We start from the raw sequence: 15,059 nt of genomic DNA on the forward strand, positions 1-15,059 counted from the left end.
CAATGCCAGTAATCTATCACACACTGATGTTCATGTGACTTTGTCCTTAAATTTCAAAGCAATATTAATGGAATGACAGAGGAGTAAGGGTCCTTAAAAAAAAAAAAAAAAGACAGTGTCAGCAATTTCATAATAATACGAGTATATGGAGAACAAATATGTTTTTGTTCACTCTTTTCCGGCTACCCTTGATGCAAAATTTCTAACTTAGCATACACTTAATTTCCTTGATGTTCTGTACAAATATCATACAACTGAAAACTATTACAGAAGTACTATGATGGCAAAGAACCCCATGCTTATGGTAAATATTAACCTTACTGTATAAATGTAGGGCCCAGGACTGTTCGATTTGTGAACAGTCCCCCCTAGAACTGTGTAAAACAATGGCCCTTTACAAAGCTATAGAAACCAGACCTTAAAACTGATCAGGAATTTCAAACCGACAGGGATACTAACAGCCCAAATAGATGTTTTTGTTTGTTGGTTTTAAAGATTTTATTCATTTATTTGGCTGACAGAGATCACAAGTAGGCAGAGAGGCAGGCTGGGGTGAGGGGGGTGGGGAGAAGCAGACTTTCTGCTGAGCCCAATGTGGGGCTTGATCCCAGGGCCCTGAGATCATGACCTGAGCTGAAGGCAGAGGCTTAACCCACTGAGCCACCCAGGCACCCCTCAAATAGATGTTTTGAGTACAGAATTTTTTCTTCTTTTCTAAAATCTGAATGTCAATCTGAATGCCTTTAAGAGATCAACTTGAGCCCACCATTCCCCATTTCTTACAACCAGTGAAGTCGGAAGGAAACCAGAAGCAAGCTTCCAAGAGTCCTCTCTGAATGAAATCACAAAGGATGCAATTAATTTCACCGGCAACTGAGTTCTAAGAACACATAAGAGTGGTCTACCAAAGAAACTTGTTACAGATCAGCGCCCAAGGCTTTTATTGGGGGCGGGTACATAAGTACCCCTATGCCTAGCATGTTCCAAAATTCCAGACTCCCAAAAGAAAAAGCAGTGCTAATATAAACACCATTTGCACAGTTTAGGCACAGCAACCTACACTTATCATTTAGAGTAAATTTTATTTCAGTGTCGAAAACCTTACCAATAAAATTCCCAGACACCAGGCCAAGGCAGACCTTTCTAAAGTCAACAGTGTCAGGCCTGCTCTGTCAGCAACCTCTGCACATCCACCTTTAACTTTTCCTCCCTGCCAACCAGAGGGTAGCCTTGCCCAAGGTCTTTACCCAACACCCCAAAGCCTGCCTTCTCTCACACAAATGCTCGCCATTTACCAACTGCTAATTATCCCCACTGCTCCACTTTTATTAACACATAAGAAAATAATCCCTAACCTTTAGCTTATCTAGCCAAACAAAAGTTGACTTTTTTCCCCAATGTTATTAAATACCACTCTACCAATCAGAACTTCTAGTTAGCATGAGCTAGCCTGGATCTACACTGAGATAGGATTTCAGCCAGAGCTAGAAAACAAATCACTTAAGCTGTCCATTGGCTTTATCATGTAAATATATAATTTCCATTTGACTGCTAGAAATACTGAAAATAGTTCAAGGACTCTTATTACCACCCTGAAGACTCTTCTCATCTCTCACTATCAATCTTATTCAACAAAGTGCAGAGTGCAAAGCCAAATGGATTTGATATCTAGGTTTCACAGAGGTAGTCAGCCTCTGTGAAGTAGGACAGACAGTGCACTGGCTGTCAGTTTTACGGCACAAGGGTGCCACTGAGAATCCACTTCTGACCCACTGGTGAGGATGCACCTGACCCTTAACAGCTTCCAGCATTCTCTCAACCCAGAACCCTTCAGCCCCCAGGAAGCGCTGTACTCTTTCCTGCAAAGGTCCAGAGCCAGAGAAAACAGATATTCTCAGTTTCTGTCAAGCTTAAACACACTCAAGGTTTGGGGAGCTAAGAGCCACCATAGCTGTCAGTAAGGGACTAGCAGGGTTCAGCAGGCTCCACCCAAAGTTATACTCAAGTCCTACAGCCCATGCTAGATCCCGTGAACCACCTAAAGGACCTGTCCCCGGGGAACCTAATAACTAGACTACAAAAACCTGAACCCTGGAACTCCTTGACATTGATGGGACAATCAACTGGGAATGACCAGAGCTTGAGCATTCCTTTGGTTCTACTCTGACAGACTTATCTGTGCATGGAAAACTTTGCATTGCTCTGCCGGTCTGTGCATTTTGGAGGACCATGGTCACTCACTCTCCAACAAGGGTGTAGACTGTCTGCCACAGAAGGATTCAGATCTTGACACTAGGAAGACGATCTGCTAGAGACTGCTAGAGACTCCACTTCAGGGTAGAGGCCAGAGACGAACAGGCGACTTTACTATCCTGGCCTCTCTCTGTGCAGCAGGTTTCTGAATCCTGAGACTAGCTCTGAAGCTGTGCTTTTGCTTCACAGCTGGGGAGGGGAAGGATGTATGCCATCATGTCATAACTCACTGAGATGCTGAATAGGAAATTAAGCATATTTTATGGCCGGCTTGTTCTAAAGAATCTCTTTTATTCGATTAAAGTGGTTTAAACAGTATACTAGGCATTTGTTGGGAGCATCCTCCCAAATGGTGGCATTTGAAGCAGCCATCTAGGACTGCTGGTGCCACATACTCAAGAAACCTAACTACAGGTTTATCTCCTCAAGCTGGAATTGAGTTAAAATAGATTGTAAAGTCATAGGTCAAGTAGTGTCAATTCTCAGTCTGTGGAGCTGCTGATGCTTCTTAATTGTCTTCCATGGAAATGAGAGAACATTCATTTTGATCCAATGGTGGAAAATGTCCTTCCCAACTGCCCGGGGTTAGGATAGGGGACCAAATTAAAGAATATTGGTAAGTAAATCTCAGCCATCTCTTTTAGCAATAATGGGTGGAAAAAGCAAATAGCATTTTTATAATTATCATAAATTTTAAATGAGTGAAAGCCCTATTCAATCAATTGCAATTTCCAAACAATTAAAAAAAATCAGAAAATGACTGCCAAAACAGGAATAAAAATAATATCTGACCTTTTTATTAGTGTTTAACACAATCTTACTACATTTAAGTAAAAAGTGAATACTCATTAAAAATCCAGAGAAGTATATGAAGTATATGAAAAGGAAAAATAAACAGAAAGACTCAAACTATTGTAATCCTAAATTTTTAAGCTTTATTTACATAATGGCTTTAAAAGACTGATCAGATTCTAGGTCATTTCTAACAACAAAAAATCTGCTGGCCACAAGTACTTCCAGGAATTGTACTGTAGGAAAAATGTTAAAATAAGGCATACACCACAGGCAAATGGAACCATGCAGTTTTAGCCAGCCTACAAACAGATTTCTAATCACTCATAAACCCAAAGTGAACTTCAAGTATTATAAAAATGTATAGAAAGTTAATTGAACAAAATGTGGTCTACCTGCGTGATCTCAACACTATGCCCTTCAGCCAATTTCCCTCAATAATTTAAATAGATTTCAAAGTTTCTTAAGCCCTGTAACACACAAAACTATGTGGTAAGTGTCTAAAATGAGCAATTTGGAAAGTGTTGTTCATATCATTTAGATCATGATTTGCTACCCTTAAAAATCATTTTTAAAACTCCATTATCTTCTTCTTTAAATGAGTGCTGAAATATGTGATGATGATAAACGATTTCAGTAAAGCATTAAAAAGTTCATGGGCAAGTATCCAACCTAACTTTCCAAAATGCCTCTGGAGCCTAAGTAAGGTGGGAATGTAATACAACAGGGGATCTAAAAGATTGTATGATCCATCTAAGGCAGACTCAAAACCAAGTCGAAAACACAAATACAGTGTGAGCTAACAACACTTATCTGTGGGTTGGCTAATAGACTGTAAGTATGTAACTACCAAATGAAAGCCTGGAACCAGAATCTGAAACTTTTCCCAAATATAGTTGCTTCCTGTCACAAAGTCTATCTAACAGACTCTTCATAGATTCAGACTAGTGCAAAGTAGTTTACATACAGGCTATGGCACTCACCTGGAGATTTCCTGTCACATATTCACATGTCCTGGAGAGGAGTTAACTATTACATACAAATACCTGAACTATTTTTTAAAGTCTTCTTTTTTTCTTTTTCTAAGATTGCAGATAATTGCTTTAGTTACATAGAAATGAAACGCCACTACTGAAGTAGTGTTTTACCTGTTTAAGAAATCGGTCTGATGCATTGCTGTGTTTGGCTAACACACTTGGCAGAGATGGGTTTGCATATTCAAACTGAGGATTGTAGGTATAATTAGATTTGAAGAATCTCAGTTTCTCTTTCTCCAAGTTGGTGGGCTTTATAGCAGTCAGTATACAAAATTTCTTCCCAGAAAAGTCATCTCCTTTTTCAAAACTTCTAGACAACTGAGGCTGCAGCTTTGGCTTTGGCAGAGCAGAGAAATGGCGTCGCTTTACTTTGTTTTTGGGTTTAGGTGGCAGTACTATGCTGCTCCCTGTAACAGAGATATCATGTGTAAACTTTAGAGGACTCGACACTGAACTAGTGACAAAGACACTAGGCTGCCTTTCTAGGCAATACCAACTACCACTGCTCATCATAGACACCGGGGCTTTCATCTTGCGAAGATCTTTACTACGAGAAGAACTAGGAGATTTGCTGGGTTTTCTACATCTTTTGGAGTAGGTAGAGGAAGACTGTTTTTGTGAATGATGCTTTTTCTCCTCTTTGCTCTGTAGTAGGACATTGTAACTACTGGTTCCAGTTGTGAAAATGTCCTTTAGTATCCCAGAAGATAAATGTGAAATGCTTCTTTTGCTGTCAATGATCAATGACTCTTCTGCATTAAGAACAGACTTCTTAGCGAGTTCTTGCTCAGGCCAGTGAAGCTTTTCTGTGTTAATAAACAAAATCAAAACAAAAGAAATAACAAATATACCAGATGAAGCAAATTGCTTATTATACAAGAAGCATTCTGAGGGTTCTGTAAATTGTATAATTTTGCAACAATCTTTAGAAAAGATATTTTAAATATTAAAATATGTTACTACACTTTGGTCGTGCTAGACAGCATCACTTCTATACAAGCATATACATGCTAAATTATCTATGAAAATTATCAGCTTCCAACTATTAGATGATCAAAGTTTAGTATCAATGTGAGATAATATACATAAATAATTTGAATCATCAACTCTGAATACGACTTCACAGAAAGGATATAATTTTCAATAGTGTCACCAATATCAAAGTAAAATTGAAGGCATTTTCAAAGCCAACACAATCTTCAAATTGGATGCTATAAATAAAGATAGCCATCAGTAAAAGAAGGACACCACCTTATTTATCTCAAAAATCATTTTTAAAATTAAATAAATGATATGTGTATGTTAAAGCATGTTTTAGTAATGTCACTTGATTGGTTAATTTTCTGAATTCTAGGCTATAGGTTAGTATGAAAGAAAACTAAGATTTTTTTTCTTGCCTAGTCTGAAAAAAATAATAATTACTATCACATAGATACTAGAATATCATGTGATAAATGAAGGACAGGTCAGTTTTGCCTTTAGATTTCACCAATGCTTTAAAGAGGTACGAATCACTTGCTATATTGGTGGTCATGCACTGCTTTAAAACTGTGTTGACCTGCATTCTTTCATTCCACAAATAGATGGAATACTACTAATTAGGTACATGGCTATGAGAAACATCTTTATAAATACATTGTTCCTGCCTTCAACCAGCTTCTAATCTAGCTCTGAAGGCAAGGCAGTCCTATGAAGATCTGAATAATCATCCAAGGTAGTGTAAGTTTAAATGTGAAAAATAGAAAATACAGACAATAACCTAGAAATCAGAGAAGGACAAAAGCAATATGAAGAGAAACAGATGAGATAGCACCTAGACCCTTAAGAACTTTCAGATTTAATTCTAAACTGACAAAACAAGTTTGTCTTAAATCCTATTTACCAAAACTAGATTCCAAGCTGACTCCTATCTACAAATCTGATCTCTGGCCAAGCCTGCTTATAAACCTTTCCTACAAATGATATAATTCTCTACAAATGACATATAATTCTCTCAACTAGTTCTCTTTTCCAAGTCTCAATGGACCCTAATGCCTCTAGCCCCCAACCTTTGGCTCCTACTACGGAAGCATTTTCAATGCTACCCGACTTGGACAGATGCCTGCCTTGCCAAGAAACATGATTTCAATTTTTTGAAAATTTTCTCCACATTCCTCTGTCATTCACTCATTTAAGATCAGACATTCAGGAATCCTTTCTATAGTAAGCAACGGTAAATACCAATAACAATAATAATGACAGATACCATTTGTTGACACTTTTATAGGAGTTTGGGATTTCACAGAAAACTGTACATGTTATATCACTTAACTCTCAGAAATATTAAATAATTTGCTCAAGGTTATATAACAATAAAGTAATAAACTGCAAACTGATTTGAATGCAGTTGTATGTGATTACAGACTCCATGCATGTTGTGTTATGCATGGCCATTCGTTCATCAGCACATGTTCAATATTAAGTCTGCTACATGCACAGCACTGCACCTTTTCTTCCTCTGCACAGAACACAGACCCCAATAAGACATGGTAATTTGAATAACCAATGTACTAAGATAGGTACCAGAACTGTGTTTTATTCATTTCTGCCAATACCTAGCATGGATCTGGTAGACATTTAATAAATGTATACTGAATAAATGAATGAATGTATGACAGGACCCTAAACATATCACTCTCCAACCATTCTAGAGAAACAGGTATCTGTGGTTCTGGAACCATTCTATAGTTCCAGGAGATCACTGCAGAAATGAAAATACAACAGGGAAAAACCCTGAGCCAATGGTTCTTAACCAGAGACAATTGTGCCCCCTGCCTAAGGGAACATATGGCAGTCCTGGAGACATTCTGGTTGTCACAATGAGGGACGGGTGCTACTGGCATCTTGCGGGTAGAGCCCAAGGATGATGATAAATATCCATCAATGCATAGGACAGACTTCTATGACAAAAATATCCATCCCAAACTGTTGCTATGATAAAGAAACCCTGCCCTAAACATAAATTTTTTAAGCTTAGAAGTCATAGGGTTTAGAGTAAAGACCTGGTTAAGTACCAGATCAAAAATGGATAACAATCCAAATATGTAAGGTACTTAAAAGTCCTTCCAGTTAATATTTTCTAGGCCAACGTGTTAAATTTGAATCCTGGTGTCTTAAAGATAACATAAAAGCATAAATCTGCAGGGGCTAAATGCCTACTACTTGTACAAGCTGAGAGGTAGGAGCAAGACTGCACAGGGTCATGTTGAAGGTTGACTGCACAAAGAAGCCATTCAATAAATGGAAAAAAAGAGCCAAAAATAAAAAGAACAAATAAAACTTTCAGTATGGGCTGGTAGGTCTCAGTTACTTAGGAGTTTTAGACTTAAGTGTTGCCAAATGATAGTCCAAACTGGGCAGGCTGGGCAAACATAGGCTAAGGAACACCAAAACCCAGGCTGTAGCCTAATGCCCATGAATAATGTCAGTTTCCCTAAAAAGACACAACTTTACAAGACAAAAGGTGATTAGGAAAGGAAGACTGAAATGGACACTCAAAGGGAGAGAACAAGAAAACTGAGATAAGAATAAAGGTTATTCCAAACTTAGAAAAGTCAGGTGAGGAGTAGGCACAGCCAGGAAGGTAAAGGGAGGTAATCAGGTTCTTTTCTCATTTGGTCTTCATAATAAAAAGGGAGAAAGTTAAACCAAATTAAAAACAGTGAATAAGGGGCACCTGGGTGGCTCAGTGGGTTAAAGCCTCTGCCTTTGGCTCAGGTCTTGATCCCAGGGTCCTGGGATCGAGCCCCGCATCCGGCTCTCTGCTCAGCAGGGAGCCTGCTCCCCCCCCCCCACCCCGCTTGTCTCTCTGCCTACTTGTGATCTCTGTCTGTCAAATAAATAAATAAATAAAATCTTTAAAAAAAATCCAATTTTGATGGCATATTACATGTATGTTTTATTGATTTCCTTTAAAAGATTTTATTTATTTGACAGACAGAGAAAGCGTGCGCGCAAGTAAGCAGAGCAGCAGGCAGAGACAGAAGGAGAAGCAGGCTCTCCGCCTAGCACAGAGTCCGATGGGGGGCTAGATCCCAGGACACTGGAACCATGACCTGAGCTGAAGGCAGCTGCTTAACCAACTGAGCCACCCAGGTGCCTCAGTTTTGTTGATTTTTTAAAAAAATGAATATTCAGTGTAAAAATACTTTCTTTGGTTCCTAAGACTTAGTGGTTCTATGACCAGAGTTCCAAGAGTTCTTTTGTTTTGTCATAAAGCATCAGTGACCCCTAAATTCAGAATTTCGTTTCATCTCAAACAAGATATACATTTCAGGATACTTAACAAAAATCCTAAACCATCTGCCAAATCCCTCAATGGGGAGTGGGGAATGGGAGAGAGGTGACAGCGTGTGTAGAGCAGAACACTTTTCTCCCAGGAGTCATAGCATTTCAGCTCACTTGCTAATTATCTACCTGAGAGGTTTAACATCAGTCCTTTTTAAGCTCCATCTGCTGATGAGTAAGGTTTGGGAGTGCCAAAGGTGTATTTATTTAATAAAACACCAATCTTGCCAAATGCTGATTTCTCATGAAGTTCATAAAAGTGGGACAGGTGATCAAATAACTCATACAAGATGAATATAAGTTAATTTCTCAGAGTCACACTGATCTTATTTCGGTTGCATTAAAATGTACTAACAGAGACTCTAAAGGTTGTTTTTGTAATTTTAACTATTATTGTTTAAGAAAAAATAACTTTTAAAAATGCATAAAAACAGGGGTGCCTGGGTGGCTCAGTGGGTAAGCTTCTGCTTTGGCTCAGGTCATAATCTCGGGGTCCTGGGATCAAGCCCTGCATCGGGCTCTCTTCTTGGTGGAGAGCCTGTTTCCTCCTCTCTCTCTCTCTGCCTGTCTACTTGTGGTCTCTCCCTCTCTGTCAAGTAAATAAATAAAATCTTTTTAAAAATGCCTAAAAACAATAAAAGATCAATAAGAACATTTCATTGAAGAATATCCTATTTTTTTTTAAAGATTTTATTTATTTGACAGACAGAGATCACAAGTAGGCAAAGAGGCAGGCAGAGAGAGAGAGAGAGAGAGAGAGAGGAGGAAGCAGGCTCCCCGCTGGGCAGAGAGCCCAATGTGGGGCTCGATCCCAGAACCCTGGGATCATGACCTGAGCTGAAGGCAGAGGCTTTAACCCACTGAGCCACCCAGGAGCGCCTACCCTATTCTTTTTCTTAAAAAATCAAAATTTGTTAAAAGCATATGCAGGCTTCTTTGGAGGAAGTGAACTCATTTTCTCTCAGAAAAGTAATAAGGCAATCAATCCTACTTTCTTATATTAAAAGTCACTATATGACATTTTAGCCATCAGCAATCTACTTCACTATAACCTTAGAGTAAACAAAAATAATTTGTTAAAGAAATCATTCACCCCAACCTGATTATCTTGAAGGAAAAAAGGGGAAATATTACATTAAAATTGATACTAAGTATATTCACAAGTAGGTGAATATACTGAAATTACCAACACAATGAAAGCTTAATTTGTATCTAGAACAGGAGAAAAGAATACCAGGATTCCTGGCTTCTCTTTCCAGTTCTTTCAATGACCTCTCTGTAATATTAACCTAATCATTAAACCCCATCAATGCCTCATGTTCCTCATCTAAAGGAATGGGAAAGAGAAGGACTCACTAAACTTTATTTTTCACAACTGTGAAGAGGTGAAGTTTCACAGTAATTATGGCTGAAAGGAAGATTAGATCAGAAACAAAGGCTGGTGGAAAATACCATTCAATCAATTTTGACCCACCAAATGGCAATGTCATACAGTTCACTAATATTGACAAAACCTGAGAGCCTCGCATAATTCTATGTAACAAGACAACAGGTTGCTTGATTACAAACAGAAGAAAAGGCAAAACAAAACAGTATAGTCCCTGGACAAAATTAACACTTTAATTTTATCAAGTACTTCTTCATCACTTAAAACTCAAATGATAGAACACCAATAGCAGAAAAAAATGAACTGTGGTAACTTATATACCAGATTACTATACTGCATTGAAGCAGCAGCTGAGGTTGCAAGCAACAATACAGATAAATCTCACAAACAATACTGTGCAATAGAAGCCAGATCAAAAGAGTACATACTGTATAATTACATTTTTATGTAGTTCAAAAACAGGCGAAACTCATTTATGGTATTAGAAATCAGAACAGTGGTTACCACTGAGGGATGGGTTATAACCTAGGAAAAGGCACCAGGGTACTAGGTGCTAGTAATGTTTTACATTTTCATCCAGGCAGTGGTTACATATGCACAGATTCACTGGGCTACACATTTAAGACTTGTGAACTTGAATGTATCTGAGTTACACCTTAATCATTTACATGGTATATGAAAAAATCAGTATCTCTGAAAACATACTTATTGCCCAATTTGTCTGTATTATAACAGATAACCTACTAATTTTAGTATCTCTAAATTCAACAGAACCCAATATAGTTTCTCAATCATAAGTTAAAAAAAAGAGAGAGAGAGAGAGAGATGAAAAGGCACTGCTCATGTCATTCAGGAACTAAGAAAGTCAACTTTACCTCAGGATTCCCAAAAATATCACACTCCCAGTTAGGAGCACTTCAGTGTTACTCAACTAGTAATGGTTCTTTATAATGTGACGCTGTCATTTTTTGCTCACAAAGTGTTGTGTTATTTTACAGTTAGAAATATGCAGGGTATTCTATAATGCCAGAAAATGATGATTGTGGTAAAAGACACCACTTTAAACACCATCTGAAGTAACAATAAACATGCCAGAAAACAAATTTCCCCATGGCTTTCCACTTAGGATGAAGACAAAACTCCTAACCATGGCATAAGAAGTCATTCGTGGTCAGGTCACTCTGCCTCTCTGTCCTCCTTGCACCAAGTTCCCCTTAACTAGTCCACTCTAGTAGCTTCCTTTCGTTCTGTCAATCCCTCACACTCATCCATTCTCTCTCCAGACACAACACCTCTTCATACAGTGTCTCCTATGTTTGGAGAGCCCTTCCTCCCCTATGTTAGATTAATTTTCACTCTCCCTTGAGTTGAAATAGCACTTGTTCAGTGACAACCTTCCCTGGAAGGTTCTTTGAAGCACTTGTCACAGTTTTACATTTGTTTGTATGATGGCCTCTTCCATACTGAAATTATAAGTCTCCTTATGGCATACACCTGTTTGTTCTTGCTCGCTCCTTGCCTTGTTTATGAAAGGATGGCCAGAGAGGTAGCCAGGAGAAGATAATATTTGAGAGGAAGGAAAGGATACAGGATTTGAATGCCTGAAGGTTAAGAAAAAGAATCATACCAAGATGGCATAAAAAAATGAAATAGTGGTGTTGAAGACAAGTTTTAATGGCAGGTGCCTACTACTATAACACAAACAGGAGCTATGGGCCTAAGTGTATTCATCCCATATGGCAAAACAGTGGCCTTAAGATGACTTTTGTCTCCAGCATTTTTAAACATTCACTTTTGTTACAAAGGCCCTTCATTTCTAGATGACTCATTAATCATTTCTTATCACTTACATGTCATACAAAATATGGGCAGTAGGAAATAAAAAAATAACAATCAATATGGTTTCTGACAGCTTTCTGTTACTCACTAAATGAGCTAGATGTCTTCTATCTTGAAAATTTTATAATCAAGTAAAGTATGATTTTTTTCCAGGCTTATTTACAGCTTGCTTGTGATAAAAACTTAAAAACTTGTGATACCTGCTTGTGATAAAAACTTAAAAAACAACACCTGAGTAAACTATCAGATAATATACCACAAATGTTAAATGAGATTTTCATGTTGAATTTTGTGGCTTAAATCAACATATAGTCATTGTAATAGTGTGGGTTTTTAAAAAGATTTTATTTATTTGTTTGACAGAGAAAGAGAGAGAGATCACAAGTAGGGAGAGAGGCAGACAGAGGGAGAGGGGAAAGCAGGCCCCCTGCTGAGCAGAGTGCCAGATGCGCAACTCCATCCCAGGACCCTGAGATCATGACTTGAGCCAAAGGCAGAGGCTTAAGCCACTGAGCCACCCAGGCAACCCTGTAATAGTGTTCTGCCTTTTCTAGTGGTTGAAAACATGGGCTTTGGAGTGGCTGTTTATTAGGAGCTTTGACCTTGACCAAGTTAACTTATTTGTGCTGTAGTTTCCTTACCTGTAAACGGGGTAATACTACTACATATTTCATAGTATTGGTGTGAAGATGGAAAATGTTAATATATGTGAAGTGCTAAGAACAGTGCCAGCTGTAGTAAGCAGTCTGTGTTAACTACCAGTATGGTTATATTCAATATTATATTCAGCTCCTACAGAAATACTCCATAGAATAATATAAATGGGAAAATATTTAGAATCATTACACTTGGAATTCCAAGGTAAATTTAACAGTAAGCAATTACTTCTACATTCTAGTATCAACATTTTAGTGGCTTTAGTATAATAAAATATCTTTAAACAGGTATGAGAAGGCAAACAAAAACTTTTCTGATTTGATTCCATTTCAAACAGCACACATAGCATAGACATCTTATTTTACTTCACCAGTCAGCAGTTCTACTAGGACATTTAGATTATATGAAATTGTGACTAATAAGTCAAAAGTAAGATATTACACAGGAAGAGATTTCAGAAATATTTAATTGCTTCACTCCTGAGATTAGAAACCACCAGAAGAACATGGGCTTCTTAGGTATCAAGGAGTAGTGAGAGGATAGCAAGGGAAAAGGGGGGCATGTTTTCAGCTATATTCTCTTCATAAAGTTTCTAGCTGTCCAAATTGGGCTTTCTATTTTTTTTTAAAGATTTTATTTGTTTATTTGACAGACAGAGATCACAGGTAGGCAGAGACACAGCCAGAGAGAGAGGAAGGGAAGCAGGCTCTCTGCTCAGCAGGGAGCCCGATGCAGGGCTCGATCCCAGGACCCTGGGATCATGACCTGAGCCGAAGGCAGAGGCTTTAACCCACTGAGCCACCCAGGCGCCCCTCAAGTTGGGCTTTCTAGTATATTAGTGAAACTGCTTGTCATACGGTTCTGAAACTTCATTTATCTAGTTAAGTACTATAAAAAAGAAATAAACTATTTGGAAAACCACCTGGTCACTTACTTTTAATAATATTATATATTATATTAAATATAATATAGTATATATTATATTTATATTAAAATATTAACTTTATTTCTAAATGCCTCAAATGGCGGTTTTAACTCTTACTTAACTATAGAAACTCACTGCGAAATTATCTCAGGGTATGCAACATGTAGAATTGATTTTTGTCGCTAAATTACAGAAATGGAGTTGAGACAAGAGGAAATAGTCTACTATTTCATAAAGCACCTCTCCTTAAACTTCCAACTCCACCTACTGAAAAGGAGGAGATCCACATTCTTTTGCTGCTGGTTGGTCAGAATATCCACTTTCTAATACTATTATTATCATAATCGTATTCTCTTTCTACAATGATTGGTTTTGACAAAATTACTTTAATTGATATTATTTCTAAACTGTTGCCTAAAAACCTTCACTTTGACGGAATCAAACTATATTTTTCTCCAAGGCAGTGGTTTTCAAATGGAGAGGGGAGAAATTTTGCCATCTAGGGAACGCTTGACAACGTCTGGTGACATTTTTTGGTCGTCACAACTGTGTGTGGGGTGGGGGGCTTGCTACTGGCATCTAGTGAGTAGAGACCAGGGATACTGTTAAACATTCCACAATGCACAGGACAGTCCTCCACAGCAAAGGATTACCCATTAATTCAATGTAAATAGTGCTAAAGCTGAGAGACCCTGCTCCAAAATAAAAAGAAGGTATGGTATTTTTAAGTACCTTTCAAATTTTTCATTGTAATTTAAGATGAAAAAATAGTGTCTACATCAAATTACATTTCAAAAACTCTAATGCTAATTTAAGCTGCTTCGTAGATTTTAGATCTTGTGCTTCCTATCAAAATAAGTAACGATGAGATTAAAGTACAAGATCAGCTCCCTATTTTAAAAAACCGAGCAGGACATAAAACACCATAAAATTAAGACCACAAGTATTTTCACTGGAAAAGAATTCAGTTTAGAATTTAAAAACTAATAGAAAAAAAAATGGTCTGTTTGGTACTGCAATGCCTGATAGTAAAAAATTCCGGCCTTTTTTTGACACTAGCTTGAGGATTAGGCATTTCCCTTTACTCTGTGGTTTTTCGTCATGCTACTGGACTACCATGAACCCAATGTTGATACAGGAATAAATGCCAGGATAATGGCCAAGAAAAGCCTCCTAATACGTAAGATAATATTTAAATGGCTAACATCCATCCATCTTTTTTTTTTTTTTTAAATAAAAGGCAAGTAAACTTTCTAACCTGGGGTCTTAACACCCATTTCTTCAGGTTGGTATAATACATACTCTATAGTGACTACTACTAATACCAACTCAAAACGTTCTCACTGACTTAAGCATAGAGAGAAATAAACACTGTAAACACTCATAGAGGAATGTGTTCTTCTGCTTAGCTCTGATTTTTCTGAACATTCTAGAAAATTAGACGCCAATACCCTATAATACCCACTACGCTTTCAAATATTTAGACAGCACATTTGTAGGGCCAGTAATGTGTATATCATAATTTATTTCCCTAGATTCCATGGCACGTGCTTACTGATAAAAAGCGACAAAAGGAAAGGGGACCCTTTTGCTGTCTTCCCTCCGCGCATTTTCCCCGAGCGCCTCCACCGCGCCGTGCACTGTTCCTGGCGCCGGGTTGAGCGCCCGCGCCCCACGCGGAGCCCACATCCTACCGTTACCTCGGCCTCCGGGCGGTTGGGGCCCCGCGTCGCCCCACACCCGCCGCCACCGGCTCGGAGGACGCTGGCCACCCCTGCCAGCCCAGGGGCCAGCCCTTCCCAGCACTCACCCGTCACGCGAATGGACTCCAGCATCGTCCCAC

At 38.4% G+C, this 15,059-nt stretch overlaps 1 protein-coding gene across 1 annotated transcript in view; it reads right to left on the reverse strand.

The window, feature by feature from the left end:
- MATCAP2 (microtubule associated tyrosine carboxypeptidase 2) overlaps nucleotides 1-15,059 on the reverse strand; it is a gene marked incomplete at its 3' end in the record, with an annotated part of 126,820 nt that overhangs the window by 42,592 nt on the left and 69,169 nt on the right. Inside the window, exon 3 of the mRNA XM_080818434.1 lies at nucleotides 4,194-4,888. Within this exon, the coding sequence (XP_080674560.1) occupies nucleotides 4,194-4,888 (695 nt within the window). The remainder of the gene's footprint in view (nucleotides 1-4,193; nucleotides 4,889-15,059) is intronic.

The sequence above is a fragment of the Martes martes genome, assembly GCF_963455335.1.
Source record: "Martes martes genome assembly, chromosome: 11".
NCBI classification, from domain to species: Eukaryota; Metazoa; Chordata; class Mammalia; order Carnivora; family Mustelidae; genus Martes; species Martes martes.